Source organism: Rhineura floridana, chromosome 8, assembly GCF_030035675.1.
Source record: "Rhineura floridana isolate rRhiFlo1 chromosome 8, rRhiFlo1.hap2, whole genome shotgun sequence".
Classification (NCBI taxonomy): domain Eukaryota; kingdom Metazoa; phylum Chordata; class Lepidosauria; order Squamata; family Rhineuridae; genus Rhineura; species Rhineura floridana.
The window spans coordinates 10,954,707-10,969,354 of NC_084487.1; the positions used below are offsets into that span (position 1 = coordinate 10,954,707).

The window sequence follows — 14,648 nt, forward strand, 5'->3', positions numbered from 1 at the left end:
AGTTTGCAAATAGTATATAGGATACCTAGTCTTCCTGGTACCTGTGAGTATGTGAGTATTCTATGTGAATATTAGGACTGATCATATTTAGCATTTTGTTTAAACAGTGAAAATGGCTTCAATTTTCAACTGTAAACTGTGTCGAACAGTGAAATTGAGACACTGGCTGTCTTGGGCTTATGTAGTGATGTCATGATGTTGTATTTCTTTAAGCAGTTGGATGAATGGGTGACAGAATGACTTAGGTGTGTGTGAACAATGTCTATTAACTAGCACTGTTTTGTATTTGATATCTTATCCAGAGTTGCATTTTAAAAGCATATTTCACATTTCTGTTGTTTCACTGTGTAAATAAATTTGTTTTGGAGAAATTCTACTGATTCATAGGGTCGCCATAAGTCGTAGTCGACTTGAAGGCACATAACAACAACTACCTATATATTAGGTTTGTTTGTTTGTTTCACTCTCTATAAATGATCATGGAAATTGATTGCATGTTGCCAACAATACAAACTGGAATTGATATTTTAGCCTTCAGATATAAGGTATAAGGAGAGCAGTCTTGAAATTTCAAACAGAAAAAGCAACTCCTGATGAGAATGCATTGTGGTTGCAACAAATCATTCCTAATGCATAATCTGTGGCATAGCATTTATTTCGTCCTTTAAACATCTGTTTTCTAAATATCTGTTTTCTGCATTTCAAAGTCCTGAAAGGAACACAGAACAACTGCAAAGCTAACAAACGTATCTAACAAAATGGCAAGCCAGATCTCTTATATCTGACAAAGTGGCAATTTCTCAGGTTTGTAGTTCTGCCAATGCGTTCACGCAACTTTCTTCTGTTGCTTTTTTCTGCCAAGGGCCATGACCAAAGTTCCACTCTCGCTCAACACTCCATTGAGCTGACTTTACCAAACCATCATCCCTTTCACCGAGACTTGCTCCGATATGCCAAACTTATGGAGTGGTTAAAGAACACAAATTATGGAAAATATGAAGGGCTAACAACGGTAAGTAGCTCAGAAAGTGAAATACAATATGGGACATAACTAAACAGCCTTTTTGTCTGCTAACTTGGATGGCAAGTTTGAGATGATGGACTACTAGCTCTTGAATACTGGGGAAGGCCTTTCCCTCCTTTCCATCACTGCTGTGCCCTCTTTGGTTTTACTCCCTTTGACTTCTCAAGATTACGTATCTCAAGATTAGATTGCATTATTCTTTGCCTTATGCTGCAGGCTTTGCTGGTGCTTCCAATCAAACTCAGAGTCACATTTTCAGTTTTTTCATCTGTGGAGATTCGTTCATATACTTGAGTGATGAAGCTAAGAGAAGGGCATTTGGTTTATTTTTTGCGTTTCTGTGTGTGTATGCAATCTGTATCACAGTGTTTCAAAACGGTGCTTTGTAGAATGTATGCAGACACACAAGGTTTTTTTGGCACACCTGCACAGTTCCACAGGCAGAAAGTTGACAAGAAAGAGCATGGTTTTATAAAATAGGGCAGCCAATTCCATAGGGTTCAGGTGCTACTTGTAGTTTTCACATCAAAGGCAATTTACTCTGCTGAAGCATAAGCTTACCAAACAAATATTGAACAATATTATTGTGAAATGAAATGAGACATGTTCTTTTGAGGATTTTGCAACATGATGGTCCACTGATATAAGACTTCAACCAATAACCATAGCGAGTGACTATTGGTTAGTTTGCACTTCTGTTCCACTAAAGGGCAGCAGGAAGCATTATATGTGTGGACCTCAGCAAAGGGAAGTGAAATAAGATAATTGCTTTTTGTTTTACTTCAAGCTAAGGCATCTCTTGGTTTGTCACAGTGACCCTAATTTATGTCTTTAAAAGTGACGTGCCTTATGTTCTCTCTTCATGAGAAGTCAGCTATTTGATAATGCTGTGTTTTCTTTAAGAACTATATGGATTATTTATCACGGTTGTATGAAAGGGAAATAAAGGAGTTCTTTGAAGTTGCCAAGATCAAAATGACAGGTGCAGCCAAGGAAGGAAAGAAGTTTGGTAAGTTTCTAACAAACGCTCCCTTTTTCAATTCTGCATCAGAATGAGCTGAAAAGATTTCTGCTTTTGCAAGTGACAACAAATATTTTGGTAGTGGCTGCAAAAGTGTTTTAAGACGTTTTGAGCAAAAAAGCTCATTATCAGGGGATGTGGGTGTGACCATTTAGATCTGATGTAAATTCTTTAGTGAAATGATGTGCTACATATGGAGACTAAAATTCTAGAGGGCTTGTGCTTGATAAAAGGCAATGGAGTAAACAACTGTCTATTTAGCTCTGCTTCATGCTGCTTGTTATTTCTGAAGATGTGATTCTGTGAGTGTTCTCTGTGAAGGCTCACAGTGACGGCGCTGGGGTTATGTTCAGAAGTCTCAGTGAAGCATGTCTCTTGTAAATCTTTGAGTGTAAATATTTGGAACCTATGAGTGGATTATTCTAAAGTTTCACTTACAGCAGTAGGAGTTGGTTTTTGGTCCGTCTTCATTTAGGCTTTTTGATCTTTCCTAAGTGGTGTTAACTGAGCATAGCTGGCCAAGGGAAACTCTGCACTGATTAACCTTTGCCAAATAACAAACATTTCTTTTAAAATACAGAACTGGAAATAAATTATGTAATATGTCTTGAACCCTTGGAATCGGGTATGATTTAAATCAGAGCAAACCAAGCTATTGATAATAAAACCCATAAGAATTTTAATGGAACAAGTGGAGCCTGCAACAAGATCGTGTTCTAGCTATTCCCTTCCATTTCCTCCACTCCAATTTTCAATCTGTCTCTTCCCACAACAGTCAGTCAGCGTTCCATGGCCACTAAGTATGCTTGGCACACATTGGGCTGTTCAGGATCTCCCCCCTTCTTAGGGGTTTTTCCCTGAAAGATTTTTTGTACTTCTGCAAACCTCAGGGTTTCCCTAAGTCTGCTTGTATATCTCCCTTTTATATGGAAGTTACCATTTTGGCTACAAAAGCAGTGGCACTCGCTGCATGAACATCAGAAACACAGGAAATGATTATGTACACTGCAATGAAATAGAATAATATGTGTTGCCTAAAGTGACATTTTAGTCACCTTATCCATGATTATCTTCAAAGCTTGGGGTGTTGTACCTTCTCAGATTGCCTGTTTTTGCATCTTATCTTCCAAGCAGTTTCATACAATGACCTGCGTTTTTAATACTGTAGGTCACCATCCTACAGTGTTATATCCCTGATATCCAGGGCTGTGTGAACTCCACAAATCTGCTCTCACACCACACAAATTAATATCTGGTGCAGAATTTAGCATCCTGAGAATCTCAACTTCAGCCCTCTTTTTAAAGGTATGTTGCTGGCCCTTAAGGCTGCAAAGATGAGCTCAAGCTCAAACATATGAAAGGTTGAAAGGTACATGAAAGGTTGCCACACAGAGGAGGGCCGGGATCTCTTCTTGATCATCCCAGAATGCAGGACACAGAATCATGGGCTCAAGTTGCAGGAAGCCAGATTTCGACTGGACATCAGGAAAAACGTCCTAACTGTTAGAGCCATACGACAATGGAATCAATTACCTAGAGAGGTAGTGGGCTCTCCGACAGTGGAGGCCTTCAAGAGGCAGCTGGACAGCCATCTGTCGGGAATGCTCTGATTTGGATTCCTGCATTGAGCAGGGGGTTGGACTTGATGGCCTTATAGGCCCCTTCCAACTACTATTCTATGATTCTATGTGTGAGCAATGCTTGGTGAACTACCTGGAAGCGAGAGTGGTCAGAGAAGACGCCCAGTGTTTGGGAGTAAGCCTTCTAAGTTTTGTGTTTCTCCTTGTTTGGTGAATACGAGGAGGAACAAATAGTATTTCCACACATATATATACACACATTTATGAACACACATACATGAACACGCACACACATGTGTTTACACACACACACACATATATATACATATGTATACATATGTATACATATGTATATATAGAGAGTGTTAGTGGCCCTATGACCGTGACCTTGAGAGTAGCTGGCAGTTCCGAGTTATGTTTACTTGCTTTCCTCTTTCTTCCGCATTCTTTTTTGCTGTCATGTCACATCTATTAGATTGTGAGGCTGTGGGAAGGGACTGTCTTGTTTTTTAATATATGTACATGTTCTGGAAATTTTAGGAACTTTAAGTGTTAAAACAACAATAACAATAATTATTTCTGGGAGGGAAGAAACTGTAGTTAGTCTTCTGAGCAGTGATGAGGGTGAGGCTATCCCAGATCAGATTTATTTCTGCAGTCATAGACCCATTGTAAAATACAGCTGCAGTAACAGACCCCAGACAGTGTGGAATGTTACATATAGTTTGAAACTTAATCAAACATGACATAAATTGTTTTATATCCACCCAAAACATATTCTGATATTATCTTGAGTTCTTAACTTGATTGCCAAACTGAAAAAGGGCCATACTTCTAGTCATATATTTGCCCTTTCCCTTTATATGTAATTCTAATATAACACCCATTAGTCTGTCACAGGGATGGGGAACCTCTGGCCCACGGGCCAGCCTGTGAGGCCATTTCCCCAAAGCCACACCCATCTGTCAATCAGCTGATGTCATGGGTGACATTGACTAATGGACAGGGGGATAGGGTTCAATCCTGCTGGGAGTGTGCTGGTGAAGCAGCCCTCTGTAAAGAACAAGATTGAACCCTTTGTTCATCAGCTGGTGAGCAGAGAGTTCAATCCAGCTGGGTGCTGACATTTTAAAACAGGTGCATTGGCCTGTCGGCACAAAAAAGTCTTCAAGAGATACCTGAAAGTCAAAAGCTGTTAGTATTATTATTACATTGGAATTCATCCTCCATGTCTCTTTCAGTATTAGGTAACATGGTGTCCTGTGGTTTTGTGTTTGTGGCCTGACAGTTTTGTCCTTTCCAAAGGTGGTTGAATCCTACCAGGTTTGTATTTGTGTAAAAAACTTGTACGAATGAATATCCTTACTATAACTACAGGGGAAATATTATTAATAGCTATTGCAAACTCATAGTAAATACAGTTTGCCTGCAGAAAAGCTGTCCTACCCCCACCCCATGGTAGGAAGGAGGGAATGAATTCCTCTGAAGTATATGGTGTAGTGTGTGTGTGTTTGAAGTGGAACTAACATTCTTCACGTGAATTGCATCTAAAGCTTGGAAGGCATTTCATGTACTATTACTGTATGCTCTGTGGAAAGATGTTTATGGCATTAAAATGTATCTTAAGTTGCAAGTAATGAGGTGACACTCCAGACTTACCTGATTTACAGGAGACTAAAGTTTAGATAGTGTCTCTCTGTGTTGGGGAGGTTAGTGACAGAGCACCTGCTTATATGCAAAAGGTCTCAGGTCCAGTCCATGGCGTCTCTAGGTAGGGCCGGGAAAGACCCTTGATGGAAACCGTGGAGAGCTGCTGCCAGTCAGTGTAGACAATAGTAGCTAGATGGACCAATGGTCTGCCTCGATAGCAGGCAACTTCCTATGTCCTAGCCTTCATTAGATAACAACAGTTGCTTTTCCTATAATGGATGCTTTCTCATTTAATAACACTACACCTTCCTTTAGTCTTTTCTGCATAATTGCAGCAGTGCAGCTTGCTAATAAAATGATGGGCTAATCCTGTGATGTCACAAGGGATCCTGGAGCAAGTGACTCCAATTCACATGCTGTAGCTGCTTGGGACACCCAAATACCTCAAGCAGCATCTGCCCTCTCATCTGTGTCATAGGAATTTCTGGAACTCTATGTGCCATGTCTAGCAAAACAGACTACAGTTACAGTTGGGTTTAAAAGCCATTGGTTTGTTTCCCCCCCCCCCCCCCGTACAAAAACTGGTAAATCTTCAATGCGCTACTGAATCATAACATGCCTTTTCTGCATAGTTAAATATTCAAGATTGGTACCTCCCCAGCTATGGTTGTTTGCAACTTGTAGTTACTTGCTTCTCATAGTTCTCTGCATGTTTCTTTCCAGCTAGTGCTTAACTTGCATCTTGTGCATGGTTTGTGCAAAATGCATTTTTAACTTGTCTTTGTCTTTGATGCTTGCAACCTAATCCATCCCAGCCACACTGCCTCGAAAAGAAAGTGCTGTCAAACAGGAAACAGAGAGTGAGTATGACTAGCGGTTTGAATGGTTATTGCCAGGGCATTCATGTCTCTGTAAAAAATAATTGTGGTGGCAAAAACCTATTAATACCAGAATTGTTGGCTGCAATGTTTTTGCACAAATTTGTGAGTGTTATAGCAATACCAAAGAGGAGCAAAACATGACAATTGAACCCTGGAGGACAGGGGTGGAGAAACTGGATATGGTCGGGGACCAGATCCTTATCTCACCTATCTCTCACTGGCCAATTTGACAGGGCGGGCAGGCCCTGCTCAACTCTGAGGACCAGCTGCAGTACTCAGTTCCCCATGGAGAACTGTATAGCACGGCAACCTCATCTGGCTTGCTCTAACCACCATTGAAGTGAATTGGCAGTGACACAAACCTCCCTTACCAATGTACAATCAAGAGGTTCTGATACTACATTGGCAGTGATGTTTCCACCTGCCCCTCACCTGATGGCAGATATGATGTCAGATGTGGGGCAGGTGGCCATGGTTTGGGGTATAGGCCTTGCGGGCCATATTGGGATGAATTCTGTATCTAATTAGAATTGCAGGCTGAATGTTCTGCACCCCTGCTGTTGAGATCTCCGGTGGGATCTTGATCTGCAGGCTAAATACTATAGAAATACATTTTGAAGTTTGTTTTTTAAACTGTCTTGAATGTATCCGTGTCTGCACAGGATACATTTTTGAGGCAAGATAAGCACTCCAACTCTAAAGTTCACACTGAGCCTGTGATTCGGTCCATGGGGATTCCCTGCTGATCTGCATTGCAGACCAGGGTGATTACAGGCCTACTCTGGGGATTGCAGAGAGTGCTACCAGGGAAATAATATTGCCATGGGATTCTTACGCATCACATAATCCTTGCCATTTGGGGAGCACATTCCCTCTCCTTTTTGTGCAAATGGCAGTTTTTAGCATCTCATCATTTTTCCCTTAAGAGCTTATCTGCGCTATAGTTCAAACTTCATCTATGTGATCTTGCACAGCCATTTGTATCTGGTGATTTTCTAATAACTGCCAGCAGGTTTCTCATTTAAAAAAGTCCTCAGGCTTCAGTGATCTGATTCCCCACAGTTAGCAGGATTCTGTTTCAAACATTTAAAGCAGGGATGACCAATTTCTTCAGTCCTAAGCTTTATGGCATGGTGATTACTCAGATGTACTCCATGGCACTGCCATCTGCATGGGCATCAAGTCATGCGTAACCTCCACCATGCATTGTTCATGCATATGGCATTACCATACAGTTGCTTGGTGGCAGGCTTGTGGCAACAGTCATTGCAAGACATGGCTGGAGGCTACCATGACTGACTCTTCATGAGGTTGGAGTTGCTACTGGGTGAATATGTCAGGTGCCATGATACTGCAGGTAGTTTCTTGGATCCAGCAGTACCTTTACACAAATGAAAGGCGTATCTGCTTGTGCAAAGAGCGATCTTAGCCTCTTGCACTGCATGGAACACTAGACTGGTTACGAGAATGAATCGAGATGAACCTCAGACTTGTGCATTTCCCCTGTCCTCCTCTGGTGCAGCTGTGAGAGTTTTCACTTCCATTTTAGATGAACTGCATCTTGCCCAAACCCAGACAAACTTTGCCTAATCTTAACTATGGTCAGTCAAAATAAACCAGTTGAATAAACTATGGCTTGAATGTGGCTTGTTTCCACTTTCCAGAGTGAAGATTAAACATACCAAACTCAAAACCTAGTTTATGAAGCTGGCTTGTTTTAATTAGCCAAAATTAACTGCATTTTAGCATGTGGTTAATCTAAAATGGAAGAGGAAGGGGAGAGTGCTAAGAGTTTTTTCGTGCAACACTCAACTACGGTACCACATTGGGCCCGGATACAGTCACTGTGTTTTGGAGGGTCTCCCAGCTCTCAGGATGGAGAGCAACTGGCTGCAGCAGCCGGGATGGAAGTGTAAAGCCCCATTCACTCACAGTTCTTGGGATCCAAGCCGGAATCTTTTGTTGTTACATTCCCATTGAAAAAACAATGCAAAATGATGGCATCTTTACCATAATGGAGTAGTTCAATTGCACAAAACATGTCTGCTTTTCAGTTCTCTGGAAGTGAAATGGGAAACCACAGAATATCCATGCAGAAAGATCAAAAGTCCCAACACCCTTTGAACTAAACATCTTCCTCACTGATAGCTATAGTTTACCTGTAAGTTGAAATAATTGTACTAAAAGAGGCCTCAAGAACATGGAGTTTTTTCTTATATTTCCAGCAGGGGTTTGCTACTATTTTCTTAAGAAAATAGTGATTTCTTGCCTTTATTCTGCTTTGCTTCTAGAAGATGCCCATTATGAATTGCACCTGGTCTTTCTTTCTACCCTTACCTGTGCTTTTTTCTGGAATGTTATTAGTACTACACTGTCTGTCACTACATGTTTGTTCCTGAGCCAGTTTCTTCCATGTACTTCCTCCTCTAAGTGAAGAAACGTGTGAGCACAACTGTCTGCCTATCCTGTAGGGGAAGTACTGGCACCCTTTAGATACAGGGGGAAATGGCAACTTGAATGGACAATACTTATTGTGACATTATTCCATCCAGGACAGTTTCTTACATGGGTTTCACTGTTATCTTAGGTCTGCATGGAAGCTCTGGGAAACTGACAGGTTCAACGTCTAGCCTGAACAAACTCTCAGTTCAGAGTTCAGGAAATCGCAGGTCTCAGTCATCCTCGTTGCTGGATATGGGGAACATGTCTGCATCTGACCTTGATGTGGCTGATAGAACAAAGTTTGATAAGGTAAGCATCCTAGCTGATGTTGCATGTCATAACTGCACTTGAAGAATATTATTAAACACCTATTGGGTGTGATCGTGGCTTTCTCGCTTGTGTTATGTTGCATGAAGGCCTCTGTAGTACAGGTCTCTGGTATGCATCAAAGGGAGCACCAGAAGTCCTGGGTTGCTTGGAGGAGCCCATTCCGCAGCTCCTCCCTGTGCCAGTGTTGCATGAGAAGGAGCATCATTGTGCATTCTTCCTGAGTAGTTATGTTATGTTATGGTTTATTTCTAGGCCGCTGTTTGACCAAAAAGGCCCCCAAGGCGGCTTACACACACATAGAAAAGCACAAATGCAAAATACAAATAAATAGTTTTGTGCTTGTCTGTTACTTTCGAACATGGGAAGGAGCCGTACTGCAACAGTTTAAGGTGAGAAGGAGCTGCGGTAGGCTAGAGGTGCTGGTTTTGTCAAGGAAAGGTCTTCTGCATGCAGCTTAGGTTGAATCCAGTTGTTCTCTGCTCGCAGAATGTCTTTTGATCCAGCAGATGTCTCTGCTGACAGAAAGGGGGAAGGCTGTTTTAATCAATTTCCTCTGTGGCTCCTGAAAGTCTGCTCCAGAGCAGCATGAAATGTAATTCAGGTGGCTGCAGTGGGAACTGGCAAAAATCACCTCCCACTTCCGTTAGTGAAGGATCAGGGCTCTTCCACTTGCTCAAAAGGGCACAATTGAATTTAACCCAGTAGCTATAGGGTTAATAATAGCTTGTAGGGCTGTTTATAGCATAGGCATCTGTTCATCTCTATGGCTGCTAGCTGTATGAAATCTTTATCCTTTGGGTAAGTGACTGATACCTTGCTCTTAAATGTTTCAACTGAAATCCAGAGAAGCTTTAAATTCTCCAATCAGAGGGGCCATATGTGTTGGTGAGTTTTTGGCTCCACTGCTAAAGCACAAGCTACAAATCTGGAAAAATTGTGGAGCAGATTATAAAGCTGTTCATCTGTAAGCACCTTGAAAACAATGCAGTGATTACTAGAAGCCAATATGTATTTATCAAGAACAAATCCTGCAAGACTAATCTTATCTCATTTTTTGATCTGCTAACCTCCCTGGTAGACTATGGGAATGCTAAATAAATAAATAAATAAATGCTGTGGATATAATATATCTCGACTTCAGCAAGCTTTTGACAAAGTGCCTCATGATACTCTGATTAGCAAGCTAGCTAAATGTGGGCTGGATGGAACAACTATCAGGTGGATCCCCAGCTGGCTACAGAATCGTACTCAAAGAGGGCTTATCAATGGTTTCTTCTCAAACTGGGGTGTAATAAGTGGGGTACCTCAGAGCTTGATCCTGGGCCCAGTGCTCTTCAACATTTTTATTAATGACTTGGATGAGGAGGTGCAGGGAATGCTTATCAGATTTGTAGACGATATAAATTGGGAGGGATAGCTAATACCTTGGAAGACAGAAACAAAATTCAAAGGGATCTTTATAGGCTGGAGCATTGGTCTGAAAACAACAGAATGAAATTTAACAAGGATAAGTGCAAAGTTCTACACTTAGGAAAAAGAACCCAAATGCACAGTTATAAGATGGGGGATACATGGCTCGGCAATACTACATGCTAGAAGGATCTTGGCATTGTTGTTGATCTCACGCTGAATATGAGCCAACAGTGTAATGTGGCTGCAAAAAAGGCAAGTGCTATTTTAGGCTGCATTAACAGACACATAGTTTCCAAATCGTGTGAAGTATTGGTTCCCCTCTATTCGGCACTGGTTAGGGCTCATTTTGAGTACCCCATCCAGTTCTGGATGTCACACTTTAAGAATGATGCAGACAAACTGGAACTGGTTCAGAGAAGGGCAACAAGGATGATCAGAGGACTGGAAACAAAGCTCTATGAGGACAGACTGAAAGAACTGGGCATGTTTAGCATTGAGAAGAGAAGACTGAGAGGAGATATGATAGCACTCTTCAAGTACTTGAAGGTTGCCACGCAGAGGAGGACCAGGATCTCTTCTTGATTGTCCTAGAGTGTAGGACACGGAATCATGGGCTCAAATGACAGGAAGCCAGATTTCAACTGAACATCAGGAAAAACTTCCTAGCGATATGACAATGGAACCAATAACCTAGGGAGGTAGTGGGCTCTCCGACACTGGAGGCTTTCAAGCGGCAGCTGGGCAGCCATCTGTTGGGAACGCTTTGATTTGGATTCCTGCATTGAGCAGGGGGTTGGACTTGACGGCCTTATAGGCCCCTTCCAACTCTCTGATTCTGTGATTTTACCATTCAGTTTAAAAAAACAGGTTGCCTAATTGGTCATTTGAACTATGTTGTGGACAGAACTTCAAATGAAATACATATGGTACTTTCTCTCTCCCCCCCCATTGTCTTTTGATCATGGCCATCGTGATCACGAGGGCAGTAGTCATTTATGTGTGAAATTTATGTTTTGATTTTTTCCACTAGATTTTTGAACAAGTCCTTAGCGAACTAGAACCCCTGTGTCTGGCAGAACAAGACTTCATTAGTAAATTCTTCAAACTTCAGCAGCATCTTAGCATTCCTGGAACACCCATGGTATGACAGTTTTAAAGAAGATGGACTCGAATTGAGTTGTTATAGTTCTGGAGTGACCTCTATTTAAACCAGCACTTTTTTTTCCAGAGCGATGCAGAGGAGATGGATGGAGGAGCATTATCAAGGGCACATAATACTGGTGGCTTGCAGTCAATGTCTTCAGAGTATGTTTCAATATTTTAGCAAGCTTAAATTGTCAACCTTAAAAGTGGATGCTTCTTGTGCGATAACAAAATAAAATTGGGGATCCAGACCTGCTGTTTCAGAACAGGAGGCCTCCTTCCATTTGCAGAATGGCTTATATCAGCGGAGGCTCCCCACTCAGTGAATGGGGTGGGAGAGATGAGATGATTTTTGACAATTTCTCCTTTGCACAGAAGCCCCCAGTGCCACCACCCATGCTGTTCTGGAGGGTCCCCCAACCCACTAGAGCCAATTTTCAGGAAGCCACAGCAATAGACCTGTTCAGTATATGTCTAACCAAAAAATACTGTGTGTCAGTTTGCCATTGTGGTAGGAAAATGACTGTATTCTGTCTAGAGCGATAGAGTTTTAATGAGTCTTGGGAAGTATTTGAAACTAAGTTCTGGTAATAATTCCAGATTCTACAAACTAAACAGCTAGAGTGGCTGTGTTAGAGTGTTGGCATTAGGCCTGAGCAAATCAAGTTAAAACTCTTATTAGAATCGGCTAGCTCCTGCCGTCTACCATCCTTAATTTCCCCAACTGTGAAATGGAGGGAATGTAAAAATGAAGGAGATCTATTCTAAACCTATTTGGTATTACATAATGAAAGAGGCCTATTCTAAACCTACTTGGTATTACATAATGAAAGAGGCCTATTCTAAACCTACTTGGTATTACGTAAATGATAAACAGTACAAACGTTCCTTAGATATAGTGGCCCAGTTCACATACAGGCATACCGCGCTTAACGTTGCTTCACTTAACGTTGCCTCGCTATAACGTACATGCTCCATACGTCCCCATACCCTGCTTAACGTTTGCGCGCTTCGCAATAACGTACATTTTATTGGCATGGCGCCGCTGCCATCTAGTGGTGATTGCGTGCAGTACAAGTGAAGACAATTGCTTCACTTAAAGTATACTCTCCGGTCCCATTGCAAACGTTAAAGCGGGGTATGCCTGTATAATACTAAGCCAGACTATGGCTAAGCATGAACATGTGGCTACTGACAGTAAAAACCGTGGCTGCTTCACTCATCCCCTGATCCTGCTGCTGCCATAAGAGAGAAAAGCCATAAGCCCAGGGAAGAGAAGCCACAAGTTCCAGGGTTGGAAGCGGAGCTTGGAAAAGTTACTTTTTTGAACTACAACTCCCATCAGCCCAATCCAGTGGCCATGGTGGCTGGGGCTGATGGGAGCTGTAGTTCAAAAAAAGTAACTTTTCTAAGCTCTGGTTGGAAGTAACACTAAGACAAACTATGGCTTAGCTCTGGGTAGCATGGCAGCAGCAGGACAGAGGGAGGAGTGAAACAACTGCAATTTTTACTGTGAGTACCTGCACACTTACTAACAGTTTGGCTTAACATAACCAGTGTGTGGTGGTAGTGCGAAGGGAGGAACTATTGCTCTGTGCTCCCCCGTATTTCTAATCAAAAGAGTTGGGTAGCAGGTGATTAAAAGAGCAGAGAACCACAGTCAGTTACAGCAAGCAATTCTGAGCTAGAAGGACAAATATTTTGACCTGGTGTATATATAAGCAGCTTCCTGGGTTCTAGAATTAAAGTTTCTGAAAACTGGATGCTTTGAGACCATGACAGTGTCTAATTAAAATGAAGCAAAGCCCCTTTTCCCATTAAACTTTTTACCAGAAGATTTGGGGACTAATTGTGACTATAGATTTCTAAAGACAGTACTTGACAAGTGTCCAATCCTATATTTTACAGAAATCACATGATCCGGCAGATGATGATAAAAATATTTCGCTGTGTTGAACCAGAACTGAATAACCTTATTGCACTTGGGGACAAGATTGATAGCTTTAATTCCCTTTATATGCTAGTGAAAATGAGTCATCATGTATGGACAGCCCAAAATGTGGATCCGACATCCTTCCTCAGCACAACGCTTGGAAACGTTTTAGTGACTGTCAAAAGGAACTTTGACAAATGCATTGTAAGTTTTAAACAGCTTGAATAATTAGGTTCTTTGTGCCTATGCACACATTTGGCAAACAAGGTAACACATATTTGTGATTTCCCTTGCCTCGGATAACAGATGGCAATGGTGTGTACTTACAGTCTCTACCTATATATGCCCAGTAATGTGGAATCCTTGCCCCACAGAACTAGGTGGGGTGGTGGGATCAAGATCATACATAAGGAGCATGTGCATAAAGGAATCTGTTGTGCTTGTATACACAGTATGTTGACCAGTTGGCTCAATGGATACAGTTCTCCAGCCCACCATGCATTGACCTTAACTCAGTTTCATATAAAATACTTAACAATTCACCATTTCTTTCTTCTAAATAATCTGTTTGCTTGACTGGGAGGGGGAGAAATATTATATCTTGGGATAAATATATCTTGAATGTTCTCTTCCCCTCCCCCCCTAAAAAAGACTATTACCAATCAACTTCCTCTTGTTACAAGCTTCTGAAAATTGAAATTACTCTCACTGCCATCTGAGTAAGCATTGATGGAACAGTGGAAGTTGGCCAAAGAGAAAAATCATAAAGAAAGGTTGATTAAACGGTCTGCACTTTATAGAAAGATTCAGAGATAATGGGGTTCAGAAGCAGAGATGAATAAGGCTGTAAATAATTAGAGGCCCCCAGATTCTGTAATTTTCCATCAGCAGGAATGTTGATATTAGAGAATGTCGGTCACAAGGACTCTGCAGCTGAACTGTGGAAGACAAAGCCAGAAGTATTGCTGTGAACAATAGCTTCAAGAATTTTAAATTCTTGCCTTCTTTTCCGGTGCCTCTGCTGTTCCACATGGTTCACACATAACACTAAGCCTTAGTGTAGCTAAACTGTGGTTTAGTGAACAAGCCACGAGTTAACTACTAGTTGTCCCACAGATGATCAAACAAATAATGGCTTGTTTTCTCCAAAGTTTGCTTTATTTTCCAGCTTTCTGAGTGTCTAGGATAGGGTAGCCAAACAAACCATTGTTGAGGAAGGGTGATTGGTTTA

At 41.5% G+C, this 14,648-nt stretch overlaps 1 protein-coding gene across 5 annotated transcripts in view; it reads left to right on the forward strand.

Annotated features, from left to right (window-relative positions):
• EXOC1 (exocyst complex component 1) overlaps window positions 1-14,648 on the forward strand; it is a 42,367-nt gene that overhangs the window by 20,865 nt on the left and 6,854 nt on the right. For 3 of the 5 annotated variants that reach the window (XM_061638245.1, XM_061638249.1, XM_061638246.1), the window contains 7 exons: window positions 863-1,012; window positions 1,928-2,033; window positions 6,091-6,135; window positions 8,744-8,907; window positions 11,372-11,482; window positions 11,570-11,646; window positions 13,393-13,621. In XM_061638245.1, the coding sequence (XP_061494229.1) occupies window positions 863-1,012; window positions 1,928-2,033; window positions 6,091-6,135; window positions 8,744-8,907; window positions 11,372-11,482; window positions 11,570-11,646; window positions 13,393-13,621 (882 nt within the window). The remainder of the gene's footprint in view (window positions 1-862; window positions 1,013-1,927; window positions 2,034-6,090; window positions 6,136-8,743; window positions 8,908-11,371; window positions 11,483-11,569; window positions 11,647-13,392; window positions 13,622-14,648) is intronic. The other 2 variants (XM_061638247.1, XM_061638250.1) reach the window with 1 other exon arrangement.